Genomic DNA, 16,056 nt, shown 5'->3' on the forward strand with positions numbered 1-16,056 from the left:
AGCAAGTTTCCTCATTGTTGATAAAAAGGTTCAGAGAAGGAAGCACAGTTAATTGTATCAGCATTAGTGCAGAAAACCCAAAGCTAGTCTCATAATTAAAAGGGCATCTGATTCTTATGTTTGTAGCTTGCCAGTTATAGTGAATATCATTATATGACTGCTAGTGACTGTTACATCATGGATTTAAAATGCTAAAGCCCTTATAACCCCAGTTCTGAGCAACGAGACCTATTCAGGAATGTTTCCATTGGCAAAAGGAAAACAAATTGAGAGATGTGCCATATCCCCCCTCAAGAGCCCACTCTCTTGCAGGGCTCTTACATTTAGTGATATCAGACACTCCTCTCCTCCCTCCCTTCCCTCCCTCCCCCTCCCCCCCCCCCCCACACACACGCACACACACCTCTTTTGCCCCACAGTCAAACATAGCTGTTGTAATAGGAGCCATTTCCCCCCTTGAGCCTCCTCATCCCATGTCTGAGAGCTCTGTTCACAGCACACTTACTGCAGCTTGGTCAGAAGACAGACACTATCCTTCATGCTTTAGAATTGTGGCGGGTAGGAGACTCTGGCTTCACAACAATCATCTTCCTTCCCCCTCCGCACTCGCCTTATCAAACCTAAGCTTCAGTAGCCTGGTTGGCACAAGACTCAAAGCTACTCCCAAACCATAATCTCTGGTCGTGTAGCATGTTACCATGAAGCCGTAGGCCAGCTGGGTCATAGATTTTCTTTCATAGATACGGACCTGCCTTGATCTTTATTTGTCTCAGGATCGAGTTATAAAAATTCAAGTAAAATCTTGTGCCCACCCTATTCATTTATCATACAGCAGCTTGGAAGAGGGGGCGGGGTGTGTGTGTGCGTGAAAGAGAAATTCAAAGAAAACCTTGGACTATGATTTTCATAAGCTGCTATGTCATTCACCAGAGACTCTAAAAAAAGAAGATACATTAATCCCTGAATTACCTTTATCTCCGCTGCTCAACTAGAAATGCTTATCTTAGGCAGGGAACGGAAGATGCTGAAACTTTAATCACTGTTACAGGCAGAGATGGTTAGTGTCATCTACCATAGCTGGTGCAGTTGAACTTGTAATTCTTTTTCGGAAGGAAAATGAGCAATTCTATCCCAGCGACAGGGCTTTGATACAGAAGGCAGCATTTTCAGAGTGTGGTTGAGGAGAGCTCTCAGGTTTTTTTGCTCCCACAATGAAGTAGTCATTAGACTTGTGGCGTCGCATGAGGGGGGAGTGCTGTTGAAGTGGAAATAAAGAATTTGGTCAGTGTTTAATTGTTAGACCTAAGCAGCTGCATTTTGCTAGAGGCTTGCCTTGTAAGATAGCATTAAAAAAAACAAACAAACCCGTACACTGAAACTGGCGAGGTTTTCTTCCCAGATCCCTAATCTTGAATAGTTTTTTTTCTCTCCTGCCCTTAGCTAACAAGGTTTTTTTTTCTGTATCCCTCCCAAATTGACATACATTATCTGAAAAATCTATATTAGTTGGTTCGAGTTCTAAGAGTGATCTCCTTTAGACCTCAGAGTTTAACCTACTTTAAGAGATCCTCTGGGCTCGAAGTATCTATTCTGATTTTAAGTCTCTCCCTCACTATGCGTCAGGAAGAAACGCCAGCCAAGACTGATAAACCAGCATTTATGTAGAGCCTCCAAAATGCATTTTCTGCTCCTGTGGTTGGCTCACGAACAGCCATTAACTAAATCGCTCTTGAGTTAAAATGGACAGTATTGATAAAACTGAGTCTGTGAACACACAACCACTTTAATTTTGGTTTCCACTAAAGAAACTAAAAACACCATCTGTGTTAACTAAATGCAAAGGGGAAAAAAATCCAATTGCGTTTTAACAGGAAGATACAAACAGAAGTAAAATACTGATACTTCAGAGTCAAGACTAGGACAGCGCACTGCTGCTTGCAGGGGTTTTAGTGTGGATTATTACAGACTCATTAAAAATCCTTGCTAATGGGCTTGCAATTTCACGTGCTAGTTCCTTTAATATTCTTGGATGGAGATTATCCAGCGCCCGTTCTCCCCCCAATATTTAGTGCCATTAAGCTTTGGCTTCTACCTCGGATGTGGTAATTTCTACCTCCATATCCTCATTCCCATTAGCCACCCTACCACTATCCCCAAGCTCATCATTAGTCTCATTAAAAATGGAGGCAAAGTATTTGTTTAGATATTCAGCCCTGCCCCATCCTCAGTGCTTAGTGGTCCCATTTTTCTTGGTTTTCTTCCTATTTATATGGCTATAGAACCTTTTACTGTTGGTTTTAATTCCCTTTGCAAAGTTCAACTCTACTTGGCTTTTGGCCTTTCTCACTTTATCTCTACATGTTCTGACCTGCAACAGGCAGCTTTCCTTGCTGATCCATCCCATCTTCCAGTCCTTGTAGGCTTTCTGCTTTCTCTTAATCACCTGTCTGAGACTCTTGCTCATTCAGGTTGGTCTACAACTCTTGCCTATGAATTTTTTCCCCTTCCTTGGGATGCAGGCTTCAGATACTTCAAGTCAAAGTTGCAGGAACTAATTCCAAACCTCCTCCACCTTTGGATCTTCAGTCCAGTCCACTTCCGCAACTAATTCCCTTCCTTTTTGTAAGTTAGCCCTTGTGTAGTCAGAGGCTCTAGAGATGTGGTCTCTGGCCTGGAATGTGTCCCTTCTGAGCCTGTTGGTGTTGCTGCTTAATCATTAAGACAGTAACTGTTGTGCAGCACAAGGTCCCTCCATTTTTCCTGCTCCCGCACAAAACCCTGGATGTGAGCGTGGAGTGTGCATGTATGAAGAGCAAAAAAAATAGTGTGAAAGCATCTCTGAGATCTGTCATTCAGCCAGGAAATTCCAAAGAGTGGATAATATAATTCTGAAGGTTAAAAATGAAAGCTTGGAAAATAAAATTCCAGTGGTTAGAATAAAACAAGGATAAAGTTGCTTCAGCAATATTCACTTGATTGCTTTTCACAGTCTATCATGATCATATAGATAGTACCACGGTAAAGTAAAAACTTAAATTTAAAAGGAGAAAAGGCTGGAAACCATGAATGTGCAGTGTCTTTATTTGCAGGGACTGCCACAGTGGGGTCCTGATCTCTGATTAGAGTCTCTGGTGGTTACTGCAGTACAAATAATTGATGATGATAAACCAAACATTGGGGAACTACAAGACAGCAGTGAGCAGAGCACATAGGCGGCATTTGTAAGATGAGAGGGTGTCATTATCTTTCCTCAATAAAAATACAGCACTGCATTGTCTCCTTTCAGAAGGCAGAGGAATGAGTGTGAAATCTTTGTGGCGACAATAGGCAAGCCCCAGAGAAAGCGGGTTTGCGGAGCCTTGGGGAAGCACATAGCTAGAATTCTAGATTTCACTTTAATTCTCTTCCTTTCTTTGTGTGTGTGTGTGTGTGTGTGTGTTTTAAACAATGGTTTTCCCGTATTGATAACTAAGACCAGATCTGCTGCATCATTCAGGGTTTTCATCAGCTAGAATATTAGCAAAAATTGATCCCATTAACCTTTTGCTTCTCAGTGCCTCTCCCAAACTCTGGCAGCAGCAGTCACGAGCCCCACTACAGGTGGCTATTTATGCAGGGCAGAGGAATGCTGATCTGGGCCTGTGATTCTCCATTATAAATTGCACTGCACTTGGAATGAGTGGTTGATTGTATTTTAACAAAATTAGCCTCTCTGCACCTGGCCTTGTCAGCGGTAATGGACTTGCCTGTTGCCCTCTTCAACTCAATCTGCTGAGCTCTTCAGAGGATTGAAAATCAGATTAACACTTTTGCATTCCATCTGCAGGCTAACCTTCCAGCTCAGTTTCTAGCTGGATGTTTCTGCACTGCATCAACATTTTGAGTTGTTTTGGTCTCTGCTTTGCAAGTAGAAAGCTTAAAGACTTTGTTGTCTGACAGAGATTTAATTCTCTTGCAAAGCTTGCACGAGCTTGTCTCTTTGCTGCTTAGATTGATAACCTCTAAAAATTAGTCTTGAAGTTGCTGCTGTTTACATTTTTTCTACTGGGCTGATGTAGAATAAAAACGTAGGCATATTTCATCTGTAGACAGTAGCAGTTCAGGGCATAAGCCTTAGCATTGTAAGAATAAAATATTAATAAGACTATCGAAAACCAGACCATCTGTTTCCTGCGATCTATGATTTGCCTATGTGCCACAGAATGAAATTGGCTGTATTACAATCTGGCTGTTTGCTCATGTGCTGACCTTTCTTCCTTCCATATCACAATTGAAGGTCTATTGCCTTGGTGCCCTCTTGGCAAAACTACTTTGGGGATTGCAGGGGGTTGTCTTCCCAGTGATTCCCTGTTAGGACAGTAACTAGCCACCCAAAGCACCACTGTAAATTACACTGCCACAGGTCATGGTGCAAAGTCTGAGCTGATGGGGGGACTGCATCCCAGAGGGTTTGCTCTTTGAGGTGAGCATTGAGGACGTTGTCGTTTGTGCTATAGCTGTCTTCATGGCAGTTGTTTCAGAGGCAGCTCATTGAATTGTCTGCGTTGAGCAGTGCTCAGAAGTGCACTGGCAACCCTGTCCTAACCGACTTGGTTTGTGATTCTCCCCTTCTCCGCAGGTGGCCATAACGTAACTATCTCGCTGCAGTCAAGGACAGGACATACTCACATGCCTTCAGTGGTGGGGGTACTGGTCTTCACCCAGTTCTGGTTCTGGTTCCCCTTGTCACACTTCTTGTCACTGGCTTACACCCCAACCTGCGTCATTGGCCTTAACAAGGATCTTAAGGTATGTGCTTCCATCATTGATGCAGTAATCGGGTGAGAGATGAAATAGTCGAGTGATAACTGCCTGCAGTTCCATAGTTTGCTGGTTCTCAGCTAGGGATCTGTGGCCCCCTGGGGGTTCGTGAGCCAGTTTCAGGGGGTCTGCAAGCCCCGGCACCCCGCGGGGCAGAAGCGCGGAGCCCATGGACAAGTTGGAGCGGAGCATGGGGCAGCTGCAACTGCTTTTCCACTCCCAGCCCTCTCTTACTGCCTGTAAGAGCTGCACAGGTGGGGGGACTTGGCTCCAGGGATGGCAGAACCTTTGGGGAGCAGCGACCGCCGGGGGGACCTCCTTTGTCACACAGCCCCTAGCTACCTCCCCGCCTGCACCCTGAGTGGTTTTCAAACTTTTTGAGCTTTGCCCCCCTGCCTTTGAGTTATAATTTTTGGTTGGGGCTCCTCAACCCAGATAGGCTGGGTGGCCTGCTGAGGTGATGCTCCCTCCCGGGCCCCGCTGTGCAGAGCTGGCCTGAGCCCTGCCAGACCCTCCCCAAAACAGAAGACAAACTACACCTATAGAGGGTCTGCTCAGCAGCCCTGAGCCCCCAGCGCCCACAGAGCTAAAGCCTGGAGTCTTCTAGCATGTTGGGGTGGGCCTCAGAAAGAAAAGGGTTGAGGCCCCCTGCCATCGTGTGTTCCATCATCACCACCACTCTTAGGATTGTGCGTGTTTGTTCATGAAGTTGGGGAGAGAATCTTACTGATTGCACACAGCACTGGGGTCAGGTGTTTTGCACGGTGCTGAAGAGTATGAATAGCTGAATGTTTCTAATGACTTGCTTGTGCAAAGAGAGCTGGGCCTTCCCTGTCCATGTTCTTTCTATCACAAAGGGAATGCAGTCTGTAAGTTTTAACTTCCTGAGGTCCTTACGTTGCACCAGTGCTGCTGTATCTGACCTCGGCATTAGGTTCCTCGTTTACACCCTAGTCATTCTGTGTGTTATCTGCTCATCTGCAGAGAATCTGTGGAGGTCGTCCTGGCAGAGCTTTGGGCACCATCCAAGTTTGGGAGTGTTTTTAAACTCTGTCCCAGTTGAATCAGCTTCTAACAATTTGCCTGGCCATCATGTCCCTAGCTGCTTATTCTATGAGTTCTATCTTGCCTTCCTTTGAGGAGGAAGGGAAATCATGGGTGTGGTGATGTTACAGCTAAGGGGGATATGAATACATCACCTGTCATTATAAATATCCGAAGGAGTCCAGTTATTTGAAGAATGAGTTCCAAAGATACATTGACTGCACTGGACCCATTGAAACACTGTACCATGTCTTGCTAACTGTGCCTTACGGCCTCTTCATGGGCTATAATCTACAATAGACTAGGAGACGGTTTTAGAACATATTTTGACCATATGCACCGTAGCTAGTTAGTGTGTTCTAGAAACTGCTAGCTGGTAGAGGGTGTAAAACTAATTTTAACCATAGCTCCTCAATTTGTTTGAGCCATAGCGTAGGCAGGGCTAATATTACCATGGGTGAATGGTGGGGCTTGATATATTCAGTCCCTGTGGGTAGAGACCTGAGCATTAAAGATTGCATCATGTAAGCCCTTCAAAAGGTTAAACTTGAAAGCTTCCCATTACAGAGCGCCTCATGCCTCCTGGCTAATGGTGTGATGGTTCACTCTATGGGTTTGAAAAATATGCCTAAAACGTGGAATGAGAGGAACCAATATTTCACTCTGACACTAGTGAAAGTCACTGGTAAATCACCAGTTTGGGTTTTGTTTTAATCCCCTGCACTCTGTATATCTCACTGCAGTAGCTGTTTATGGAGATGAAACCTTGAAATTTCAGATTCTCTCATTGAATGGTGCAAGCTTCATTAAAATACTGGTAGATACTAACCCCAGCAAACAGTCAAAACTATGTTAAACCATGTCCTGGAGGATTCAGAAGTGAGACTAGAAATAGGAGAGACTCTAGGTTCCTCGGTATAAGAGTAGGGAAATGGCTGTTTGGTCAGTTACTAACCCTGCCTAAAGTCCTGTAGCTTTTGTTTGTTGTTACAGTGAAACTTGGGCTAAGACCCCACGGTTATTAAGGGACCGTCTCAAGGTATCACCAAATATTTTACACTTTTAATTAACCAAATCTCCAGCTCAATCGGAGATCACCCTGTTGTTCTTCCCCGATCATATCCAGAGACTCATGAGGGGCACCTGGTCTTCAGCCTCTAGTCCCACATGGATCCACCCTTTCCCCCATTCGGTTCTACACTTGTGTAAATCCACCAGAGGAGATTGTGGGACAGCATAGACTGAAACACCCGCAATACCCAGACTGCACCCAGCTCCGTCACCTTCACTCTCACACAGAGCGCTGTATCCCAGCTCTGCTGGGACCTGGCTGAGATCAGCAGATTCATCCAGGAACAGCTGAGGTCACTTTGATGGGGGGAGAGAGAGAGAGAAAGAGAGAAGCACTTTAAATATTTTACTACCTTCATGGCATCCCTCTCAATTAAGGCTTCTGCTGTCAGAGTGTCAGAGCAGCCGTTGGCCGTGGTGAGCACTGGACTCCCCATGGCATCTGGATTCCAAATAGCCACGTTTACGGGAAGCTCCCTTTCTATCTACTCTGCCCCCTCCTGTCAGGGTCAGGCTGAGCCTCATTGACCCCGTATCCATCCCCCTGGGTTGACTAATGTAACTCCCTGGTGAAGGGCTCTGAGAATCTGTCAACCCCCCACCCCCCGTCAGCACTGGCTCCCTGTGTAATTTGGGTTAAATTCAGGATTTACAGTTCTTACCTTCAAAGCAGTCAGTGGGACTGGTCCAAGTTGCAGGGTTACAGCTGCTTGCCATCACCCGGCATCACGTCAGAGCAGAGCCGTCTGTGCCAAGGGGCAGTGTCTCTAGAATGCTCTCCCGTTCCATGTATGTCAGTGTTAAATGACGGCATCCTTCTGTGTGCAGCTAAAGAGTTGCTTCTCGGTTAGTCTGAAAGGAGTGGTTTGGTTCCAGAGGCCATTTCTGTGTAAGGTGTTTCTATGGTCCCCATCGTTATAGTGCCAAAGCACCTCTCAAATACTAACGGAGGGCGCACAGGGATTTGGTGGCTGTGCTGGGAATCGATCCCAGATCTCTTCAATCCATGTCTAGTACCACAGCCACCGGGACACCTTTCCTCCCTAGGACCTCTGTGGCTGTTAGCCATGTTGCCTTTAAGCTCTTGCTCTAATTATCCTTATACATTTTTTTTACGGTGCACAACCTTTTTCAAATAGGAGCACTTATAAATGAAAGTTAAGTTGAACGGCTTAATTTTACGGGCTAAGACCTGTCACCCATTGAGTGAGCATTGAAGGCTATATGACGTACATCTTGCCTCTTCAGAATATTACCTGTTCTGGAATTTAAGAGGCATGGTGGGAAGGAAAAGAAGCTTATATCCAGTGGTGGTGAGTGCAGTATAAGTGTTTGGATGAATCCATGGGAGGGCAGGTGAAGGAAGCTGTCAGGCCATATCCGACTGGGGAAGTGTAATGTCATACGAAACCAGTGAAATTCGTCTTGCAAGAAGTGAATGGCAGACGATGCTTAATCTAGTCTGCTGTGCACTGATAAAGCTGATCCTGTTTTAGGTCTTAAGGCAGTTCTGTGCAAAGGACCGCCTGCCGCAGCTAACCCATGAAAGCATAATAACAGTGAAGAGAAATCTGGGTGCAAATAGTGTACTGTAGTGTGCAGTGAGCTGGAGAAGGATAAAATGCCGTACCAGAATTGAATTGTATCATAATTGAATAACGATGTTACAGCTGAACATTTGCCACTGATGGCAGCTTCTCAGCTTCCGGAGGGGGAAAAGGGAAGCTTTTGTACTTGAGATGATTTGTGTTCATCTTTGCAAGGAGGAAAATGCAACCAAGGCAGCTGTACTGCTCTTTTGTTCTTTCCTTTGACTTGCCTGTAATAATTCTTTCAAAAGTCTGTATTTTGGGGGGGGGTTTTTTAGATGCCAAAAGTCCAGTACAGATCCAACTGCAAGCCCTCTACGTTTGCGTATCCTGCCCCTCTGGAGGTACCAAAGGAAAAGGAGAAGGAAAAGGTTAGTAAGCGGCTGAGCTGACTTTATGCACTGTGTGGACTCACCCAATATAAACAATACCACGGGCTAATGCCAGGAAGGTTACTGTGTTCCTTCAAGGGTGAAGAAAAGACTGTCAGTTGCTAGTATCTGTGAGAGTAAATATTACGCAACCCTGGTCATATAGCAGCCTGATTTTCCTCACTGACTTCTTTCCTTCACAGTGGCAGCTGCACTAAACATACCCAAACACTTTCTTATGGCCACACTAGCTTTGTGAAATGGGTGAGGGTGGCCATCAAGATTGATGTTAATTCCCTGAGCTCACCACCTTTCTGTCTCTCTCACTGGCACGTCTGGAGTCCACCAGAGCATGTAATCTCTGTGCTGGGATTTGACTGGCACCTTCCTCGTTTAGCTGGATGAGCAGGAGAGCTGCTAAAGGAGTATTTACCATGTACATGCTGCTCCTCTGCCCATGCCATCTGTTTGTTCTTTATTCATACAGCACTGAGCATGGTGAGATCCTGGTCCATGACTAGGACTTCTGGGTGCAATGGTAATAAAAATAATAAATAATAATCCTTGAAGGCAAGAGTCCAGTTTGTCCTGTTAGCTAACACAATGCGTTAAGCATTTATGGCAGAGTCTACAGGGCCATGCATTGCAAAAAGATAAATGTAGAAATGATAACGTCCAGGTAAGAAAACAGAGCCTCTGGTGGGTGTCCTCACAAGCCTGGCAGGAGGACAAAGAAGGGCAGCCTTGTGCACCCATAGAACTTGGTAATCGCCATCCATGACTTGACTGTAGCGGGTGGAACAGACCTGCCGGCCGCCAGAGAGAGGCAGCAGAGGGGTGTACTCAGGCACGTCTTGCTAACGTGTGTGGCATCTTGTGAAAATTGCTAAGTGGTTTAACAAAACTGAACACTACAAATGAGGGGTTCTCGGATTTAGAGAAGTGAAGCCTGTAGAAATTAGCCCAAACGAAGGGTAATAGACTACTACCAAACAGCTGTTTTTTGCCTTGGGATTGGACCAGGTTGTGCACAAAGGCAAGTAATATCCGAAGAAATGTCACAGTGGTAGGTATTTCTGGATGTATCCCTCCCATTCCAAAATTCAAACCTGTGGCTTATTCTGGCCCACCCTTTGAACATCTTGATATGGCACCACCCAAACCTTGGGGGAATGGATTGCCTTTCTAGGAGCAGGAACAAAGGGCAGGTCTGACCCACGGCTGCCCGCTGACCCTATGGTGGTCGTGTTGTCTAACAATGCTTGTTGAGAAAGAGAAACTGTGGACATTCCGAATATATCAAAAGAGAAGTTCGGCACAATTGTTTCTTTCTCAGATGTAATTTTTCACATCCTGGCCACCTGCAGGGTGTCTGTCCATATGTGCCAGTGACACATACAGCTGTGTGATTCCAGTAGCACCGGAGGGGAGGGTAGAGGAATGGTGAAAAGGATTGTGACATTCTCAAGAATCTCTATTCCAGCTTGATGTTGCCTTCCCACATCCCCGTGGTAAGAATTCCTTGTCACTGCTCATGTTTAAAGAAATCCCTTACGAAAACGAAACAGCACTGAATAATCTCTAAATTAGAGAGCTTGCCCTGTGCTCACTTACACAACCAGATCTGGTCGTTTTCGGTGGCACCCCTTTCTCCTCCTGCTCGCCATTTCTTCTCCTGCGTGCCACTCTGTGCTGCTTATAAGGTAGTGGGTGGGTAGTGAAACTGAGTTGGCACAGCATCTGCCTGCCTGGATGGAGATGGAGCACTGTGTACAGTCTTGAAGCTATTCTGAAAGCCTTCTTTGTTGAAATGTTCAGGTTTCTACTGCTGTTTTGTCCATCACTGCAAAAGCCAAGAAGAAGGAGAAGGAGAAGGAGAAAGAGAAAAAGGAGGAGGAGAAAATGGAAGTGGTGGGTATAAGTCATAAATAACAAAAATATCTTGCAGTGAGTCTCATTTAGGGGGCTGTGTGTAACGTGAACACTGGCTCCCCTACGCATCTGTTTCCATTGCCACCTGCGTTATCATAGTTGCTCAGGGCAGTGTTAACATGATTGAGTAACTTATCTAGGCACGTTTCTTGTGGGGTTGTGAAAGAAGTGTAATAAAATTCCTCCTCTTTGACGTATCACTGGTGACTTTTAAAATCTTTCTTATAGCCGTTGTTTGGCAGTGACTGCTATTGGTACGGTTCCCAAACAAGTTAATTTCTAACCCTGCACCCCCTCTGGTTTAACGTCCCCTTTACATTCTGAAAATAATCATTTTTTGGTTATATATTTTCATGCTTGCTGATCTGTCAGAGTGGAAAAGACACTTTCTCCAGCCTAAACTGTTGTTGGACTTTATTTCTGCAGCGTGTCCCCTCTCCCCCACAACCATAGCTGGACTTTGAAGGCAAGGTCCGCAGCTGGTGTAGATTACCGTAACTACAGTCACTTCCAGGAGCTCCATGGACTTTACACCAGCTGAGGATCTGGCCTGAGAACTTGAAACTTCGCATGCAAGTAGGATGCACTGAGGAGTATCTCCAAGGGCAAGCCTGTGGGAAAGAGAGTGGAATTTGCTGGACTCTCAAGGATTGATGGTATTGATTCTGAGAATACTCAGCCAGCTAAAATTCTTAACGTAGCTTAATAAACAACCATTACTTTTGTGATATCCCAACATGCAGTTCAGTGCTGGCACAGTTTGTGAGTGGTTAACCGTATCATGTTGAAAGTCAGCAAAAATCTCCCCAAAATCTGCTTTAAAATCAGGGGTGTGAAAAGATTGCAGGTGTGGGGATGGGAATTGCAGATCCTGGATTTGTAGGGTGATATAACCGCTTTGACAGCATTACCCATGGTTGTGTAAATTCTGTACTCTTCAAATTCAATGGTTTTTCCATTTCCAGATCATCCCCTCATCTTAGCACATGTTAGACACTGTATAAATAATAGATGTTCAGTTAACCCAACCTTGCAGAAAACTCCTTCCAGGTAAACAGTAGCAGCTGCTGAGGTTGGGTTTCATTTTGCCTCATTCACCGTAATGAAGTGTCAGTGTCAAAGCCTACTGGAGCCCAGCTGATGTTCTGAAGTAGAGACAGCTTCTTTATCTGTTTAATTGAAAACAAAACGACATGGCATACAGAAAAGCAATGGCGTAACACCAAGGTTGCACACTTAAAATGTGCCTACAGTGACGTGAGTGTGACCACATTGCGCGCACATGATATATTGTACAACTTCTGAAATGTTAATAGTACTCCAGTGACCTACACAGCCTGCGTAATGAGCAGAAGTTGTGTGTGTGCAGCATAGATCTGTTAAAGTCGCTGTTGGGATCTTTAATTTTTGTGTTTCTTGACCCTTTCACAGCACAATCGTAACATTAACATAGCTGTGTGGAAAGCTGACCTAGACACACTGAATTGTCTGAGAAGGAAAAGCAGCAGGACAAAGAGAGACTGCTGCCCTCTGCTGTGTTTGAGATAGTTTAGGGTTTCACCATTAGTCTGAGTCCTTGATGCATCTGCTTTCCCATTTTCTAGGACAGTTTGTGTGAGATTTTCTGGAGTCTGTCTGCGTAAGTTGCTGTTAGTGAATCTGGTGCCTGAGAGGGTGTCTTCTGCTGTTACAAGAGATGCCTCCTCTGAGCCTTACATTTGGTGCCTATCACATGTCTGCTTTCTATAAGTACCGGGTTATTCTGAAACGTCCTCTCCGCTTGTCAGACTGTGACTACAGATATACTGAGCGAAAGGGGAAAAGGTGACCCACGCTCTGAAATGTTTTCATGAGGCTGCATAAATGCTTCTATCTCAAATCTCAGCATCTGCTGAGTCCAGGACTGAGTGGAACGTACCTGGAGCTATCTTTAAAGAGTCACCAGGACTGAGTCATTTTGGTCAAGTTGCCATCACTACCAATGACATAAAATGTCAGTGGCAGTTTATAGCTAGAAAAATACCACCTGCAGGTGGCAACTTTTGTGTGCCGGGTTGTAACACGAAGCATGATCAAGTAGTAAATAAAAGTCCTGGGTTTTACTGAGCGGCTATTGGAAGTGAAAGTTAGTTTGCTGGGCCACTGCAACCTTTTATTTAACTCTTTTGCCCCCAGGATCTGGATTGCAGTTACAGTGAGGTTCTGCTCTGTGGGAATTCAGATGCCTTGGATTTGCATAAGCATTCACTGTGCTTGGGGTGGGGAATTGGCCCGATTGACTCTTACCTTTTAGGAGAATGTCTCTTGAACAGATTTTTGAGTTGCTGCTCATGCAGGGTGGATCGAGTAGCAAGTTTGACCCCAGTCTCAAATGTGAGAGGATTGAAGGCTGTAGTTAGAGACAGTCTTCTTCTGTTTTGCAGGATGAGGCTGAGAAGAAGGATGAGAAAGAAAAGAAAAAGGAGCCTGAACCTAACTTCCAGCTGCTGGATAACCCAGCCAGAGTCATGCCTGCTCAGCTGAAAGTCCTCACCATGACAGAGAGCTGCCGATATCAGCCTTTCAAACCAGTAAGTACAACCTACTGTATGCAAACCTAATGCCCTGTTCTCACATTCTGAGAGTTCCCAGCGGAAGTGCTTAGTGCTGGGATCTTGTGTGTAGAGGTGAAATGTGTGTTCGTGTTCGTGTTCGTGTTTGTTCCTAAGACCTAAAACCATAGCAGCTAATGGCTGTACTGTATTTTAGAGGCCAGATGACATATCACCATGTCTCATTTTTACTTCCTTATGCTCCTCTTCTCCACTGGTTTCACACATTTGTAGTTATTGGAAGGCAGAGCTACGTTAGGCCCATATAACACCACTTCATTACATCCTCTTACCCTACTGTCTTTAGAGACTGTGACCCAGAAACTGATCAGATCTGTCCATTGACACCTAATAAAAACATCATGGGGACTTGGGAATTGAACCATCATAAGACAGTGTAATAATTTGAAGTAACTGCAAACTGAAGCCTGTCTCTGTAGCCTATGGGGTCACTGTACAATTAGGATTAGCCTACAGTTCCTCTCTCTTTCTTGTCACTCCTTCATAGGTGCTCAGATGAAAGGCAGTTGGACTGGAGAGAGTTCCAGTGCGAGGAATAATGATAAAAGGTTTGGGGATGACGATTTATGCTGGAAGCTTCAGAGCCTGGGGTGTTGCAGGCTAGATAATGTTCTACAGACCCTAAATGTATGGTATAAATAGCGGGTAGGGAACAGTTATTCTCCTTAGTGAAGGAAAAACAGCCCAAGGCCTACGCTGCATTGGGGAACATTTTAACTTTCGCTGGAAAAAGCTGCCCCGGGGAGCGGTGGAATTTCTGCCAGTGGAGCTATTCGAGAATAGCCTACACACCCATATATCAGGAATGGCTCGGGAATAATAAGATCCGCCCTGCTATGATGCACAGCGGAGTAGTGGCAGATAGACAGGAGGCCGTGTTAGTCTAGTTGATTCTTTGTAGTGGTGAGAGGTGGCAGCTGATTATAACGAAGAATGGCAATGAAAAACCTCATTCAGAGTGTAGCATAGGCCTTGCGACACTCACGCCCCTTCTCCAGGGCCTGGTGTTTTAGGAGTGGATGGTATATTTCCCTTCCGCTCATCTCCCCCAGAGCTGCTGCTGCCATTCATGGCTGGGCTGCAAGGGCTGGTTTACCAGTGCTAGTGGCCTGTGCTCTGCCTAGAACAGAGGGCAGTGGTCTCTGTTCCAAGCCGGCAGCCCTGATGTCGGAGCTGGGAGAACTGGCATCCCACCAGTGGGATGCACTATTCATGTTGTCTAGTGCTGTTCTAAGATGCGTATAAGGGACTTCAAGCTCTGTCTAGTATGTCATGCTCATTGAGTGGTGGAGCCCTTTGGACAGCGGTGGCCCAAAGCTTCACCGGGGAGCCCAGTTTTAAACCAAGCTGGACCCCCCCGTGCCCTCCCAGTACAAAGCTGGTCGGTGAGAGGAGTATTGTTTCATCAGCCGGCTCGCTGAAAGAACAGAACAGTATGTCTCTTGCCATGATGGAGAGGTAGAACCTTCCCAGCATCGAACATCAAAAACCAGCCCTCTGTTGGGGGAAGCACCATCGTAAAAGGTCTCTTTGAGATGCTGATTATAGCCTCGCTCTGATTCCAGCCAAGCCTGGCCACAGTGTCCATGTTTCCATACCTCCACGGGCAGCCGTTGGGTTTGGCGAGCTGGATGTTTTGCGATTAATTCTTCTTTTGTCTTATGAAGTTCTGCTGCTGGGATTCTCAGTCAGTGGAAGCTGATAATCAGATTTGTCTCTGTTTCTGAGGGCTTTTGGGTAGGGGGTAAGCCAAGCTTTGACTCTGCTTCATCTTGCAAAGACTGAATCTCATGAAACAATGAAGTGCTTTGATTTTTAAAGTTGTACGGAAAGTGCCCGATTATAGTAACATTCATAAATCTACAGATCCAGATGTCACCTTCTAGTGAGCTGAGAGAGAGAGAATGGAAGAGCAAAGGAAGCTTTGAGTGGCTGTTTATTTCATTAACGTAAAGCGCAGCCAACACGGTGGCTCCTAGACACAACAAACTCCCAGCTATAACTCAGACATCTGGTGTTTCCAGAGAGACCCTTTCAGTGAAGGTTTGGCTGGCAGGGAGCATTGCGCCATGCTCTGATCAGCAAACTCCAGCTCTTACAGAGGGTGCAAGTGCTGCAGGGGAGGGAGCCTTCATCAGAGAGTCCTCAATCCTCGGGAGCAGATCTAGGAACCCTTATCAAAAACACCTCCAGTGATCCCAGTCATTGTGGTAGTGCCTGTAAGGTCCCAAACCATAGAGGGCTTTCTAGATCCAACACCAGGACAGGTATCCAGAAGCCTGTGCTACATACATGTGCATAGATCCATAGTCATGGTCGCTTATTCTATTCCACTTGTTCTGAAGCTAGAATGTGATTGACTGGATACCTCCGTTCAGAGTGTTTCAGTAACACTCATAAACATGCTGGCCCTAAAGCCTCCTAGCTTCCAGTTTGGGTTATAAATAGCTGAGAAAATCTGACGCTTCCAAGTGCCACATTTTAAGAAATCCGTGTATTTAATCTTTCCCGCTTCTCCCTGGACGTTTTGTCTCCATCTTGATGGTGTGACACTGGTTCGTGCAATGGGAGAATACTTCGCTCTCATTGCCACAGACCACGGGAAGCTGTTGTGATCCCGTGTTTGAGGAGAGCATT

At 45.6% G+C, this 16,056-nt stretch overlaps 1 protein-coding gene across 1 annotated transcript in view; it reads left to right on the forward strand.

The window, feature by feature from the left end:
* Nucleotides 1-16,056, forward strand: part of PSMD1 (proteasome 26S subunit, non-ATPase 1) — a 111,220-nt gene that overhangs the window by 93,828 nt on the left and 1,336 nt on the right. Inside the window, exons 20-23 of the mRNA XM_067561117.1 lie at nucleotides 4,619-4,788; nucleotides 8,783-8,875; nucleotides 10,694-10,786; nucleotides 13,231-13,377. Of these exons, the coding sequence (XP_067417218.1) occupies nucleotides 4,619-4,788; nucleotides 8,783-8,875; nucleotides 10,694-10,786; nucleotides 13,231-13,377 (503 nt within the window). The remainder of the gene's footprint in view (nucleotides 1-4,618; nucleotides 4,789-8,782; nucleotides 8,876-10,693; nucleotides 10,787-13,230; nucleotides 13,378-16,056) is intronic.

Source organism: Emydura macquarii, unplaced genomic scaffold (genome assembly GCF_026122565.2).
Source record: "Emydura macquarii macquarii isolate MOO-44397 ecotype Brisbane River unplaced genomic scaffold, CSIRO-AGI_Emac_v2 contig_2365, whole genome shotgun sequence".
Classification (NCBI taxonomy): domain Eukaryota; kingdom Metazoa; phylum Chordata; order Testudines; family Chelidae; genus Emydura; species Emydura macquarii.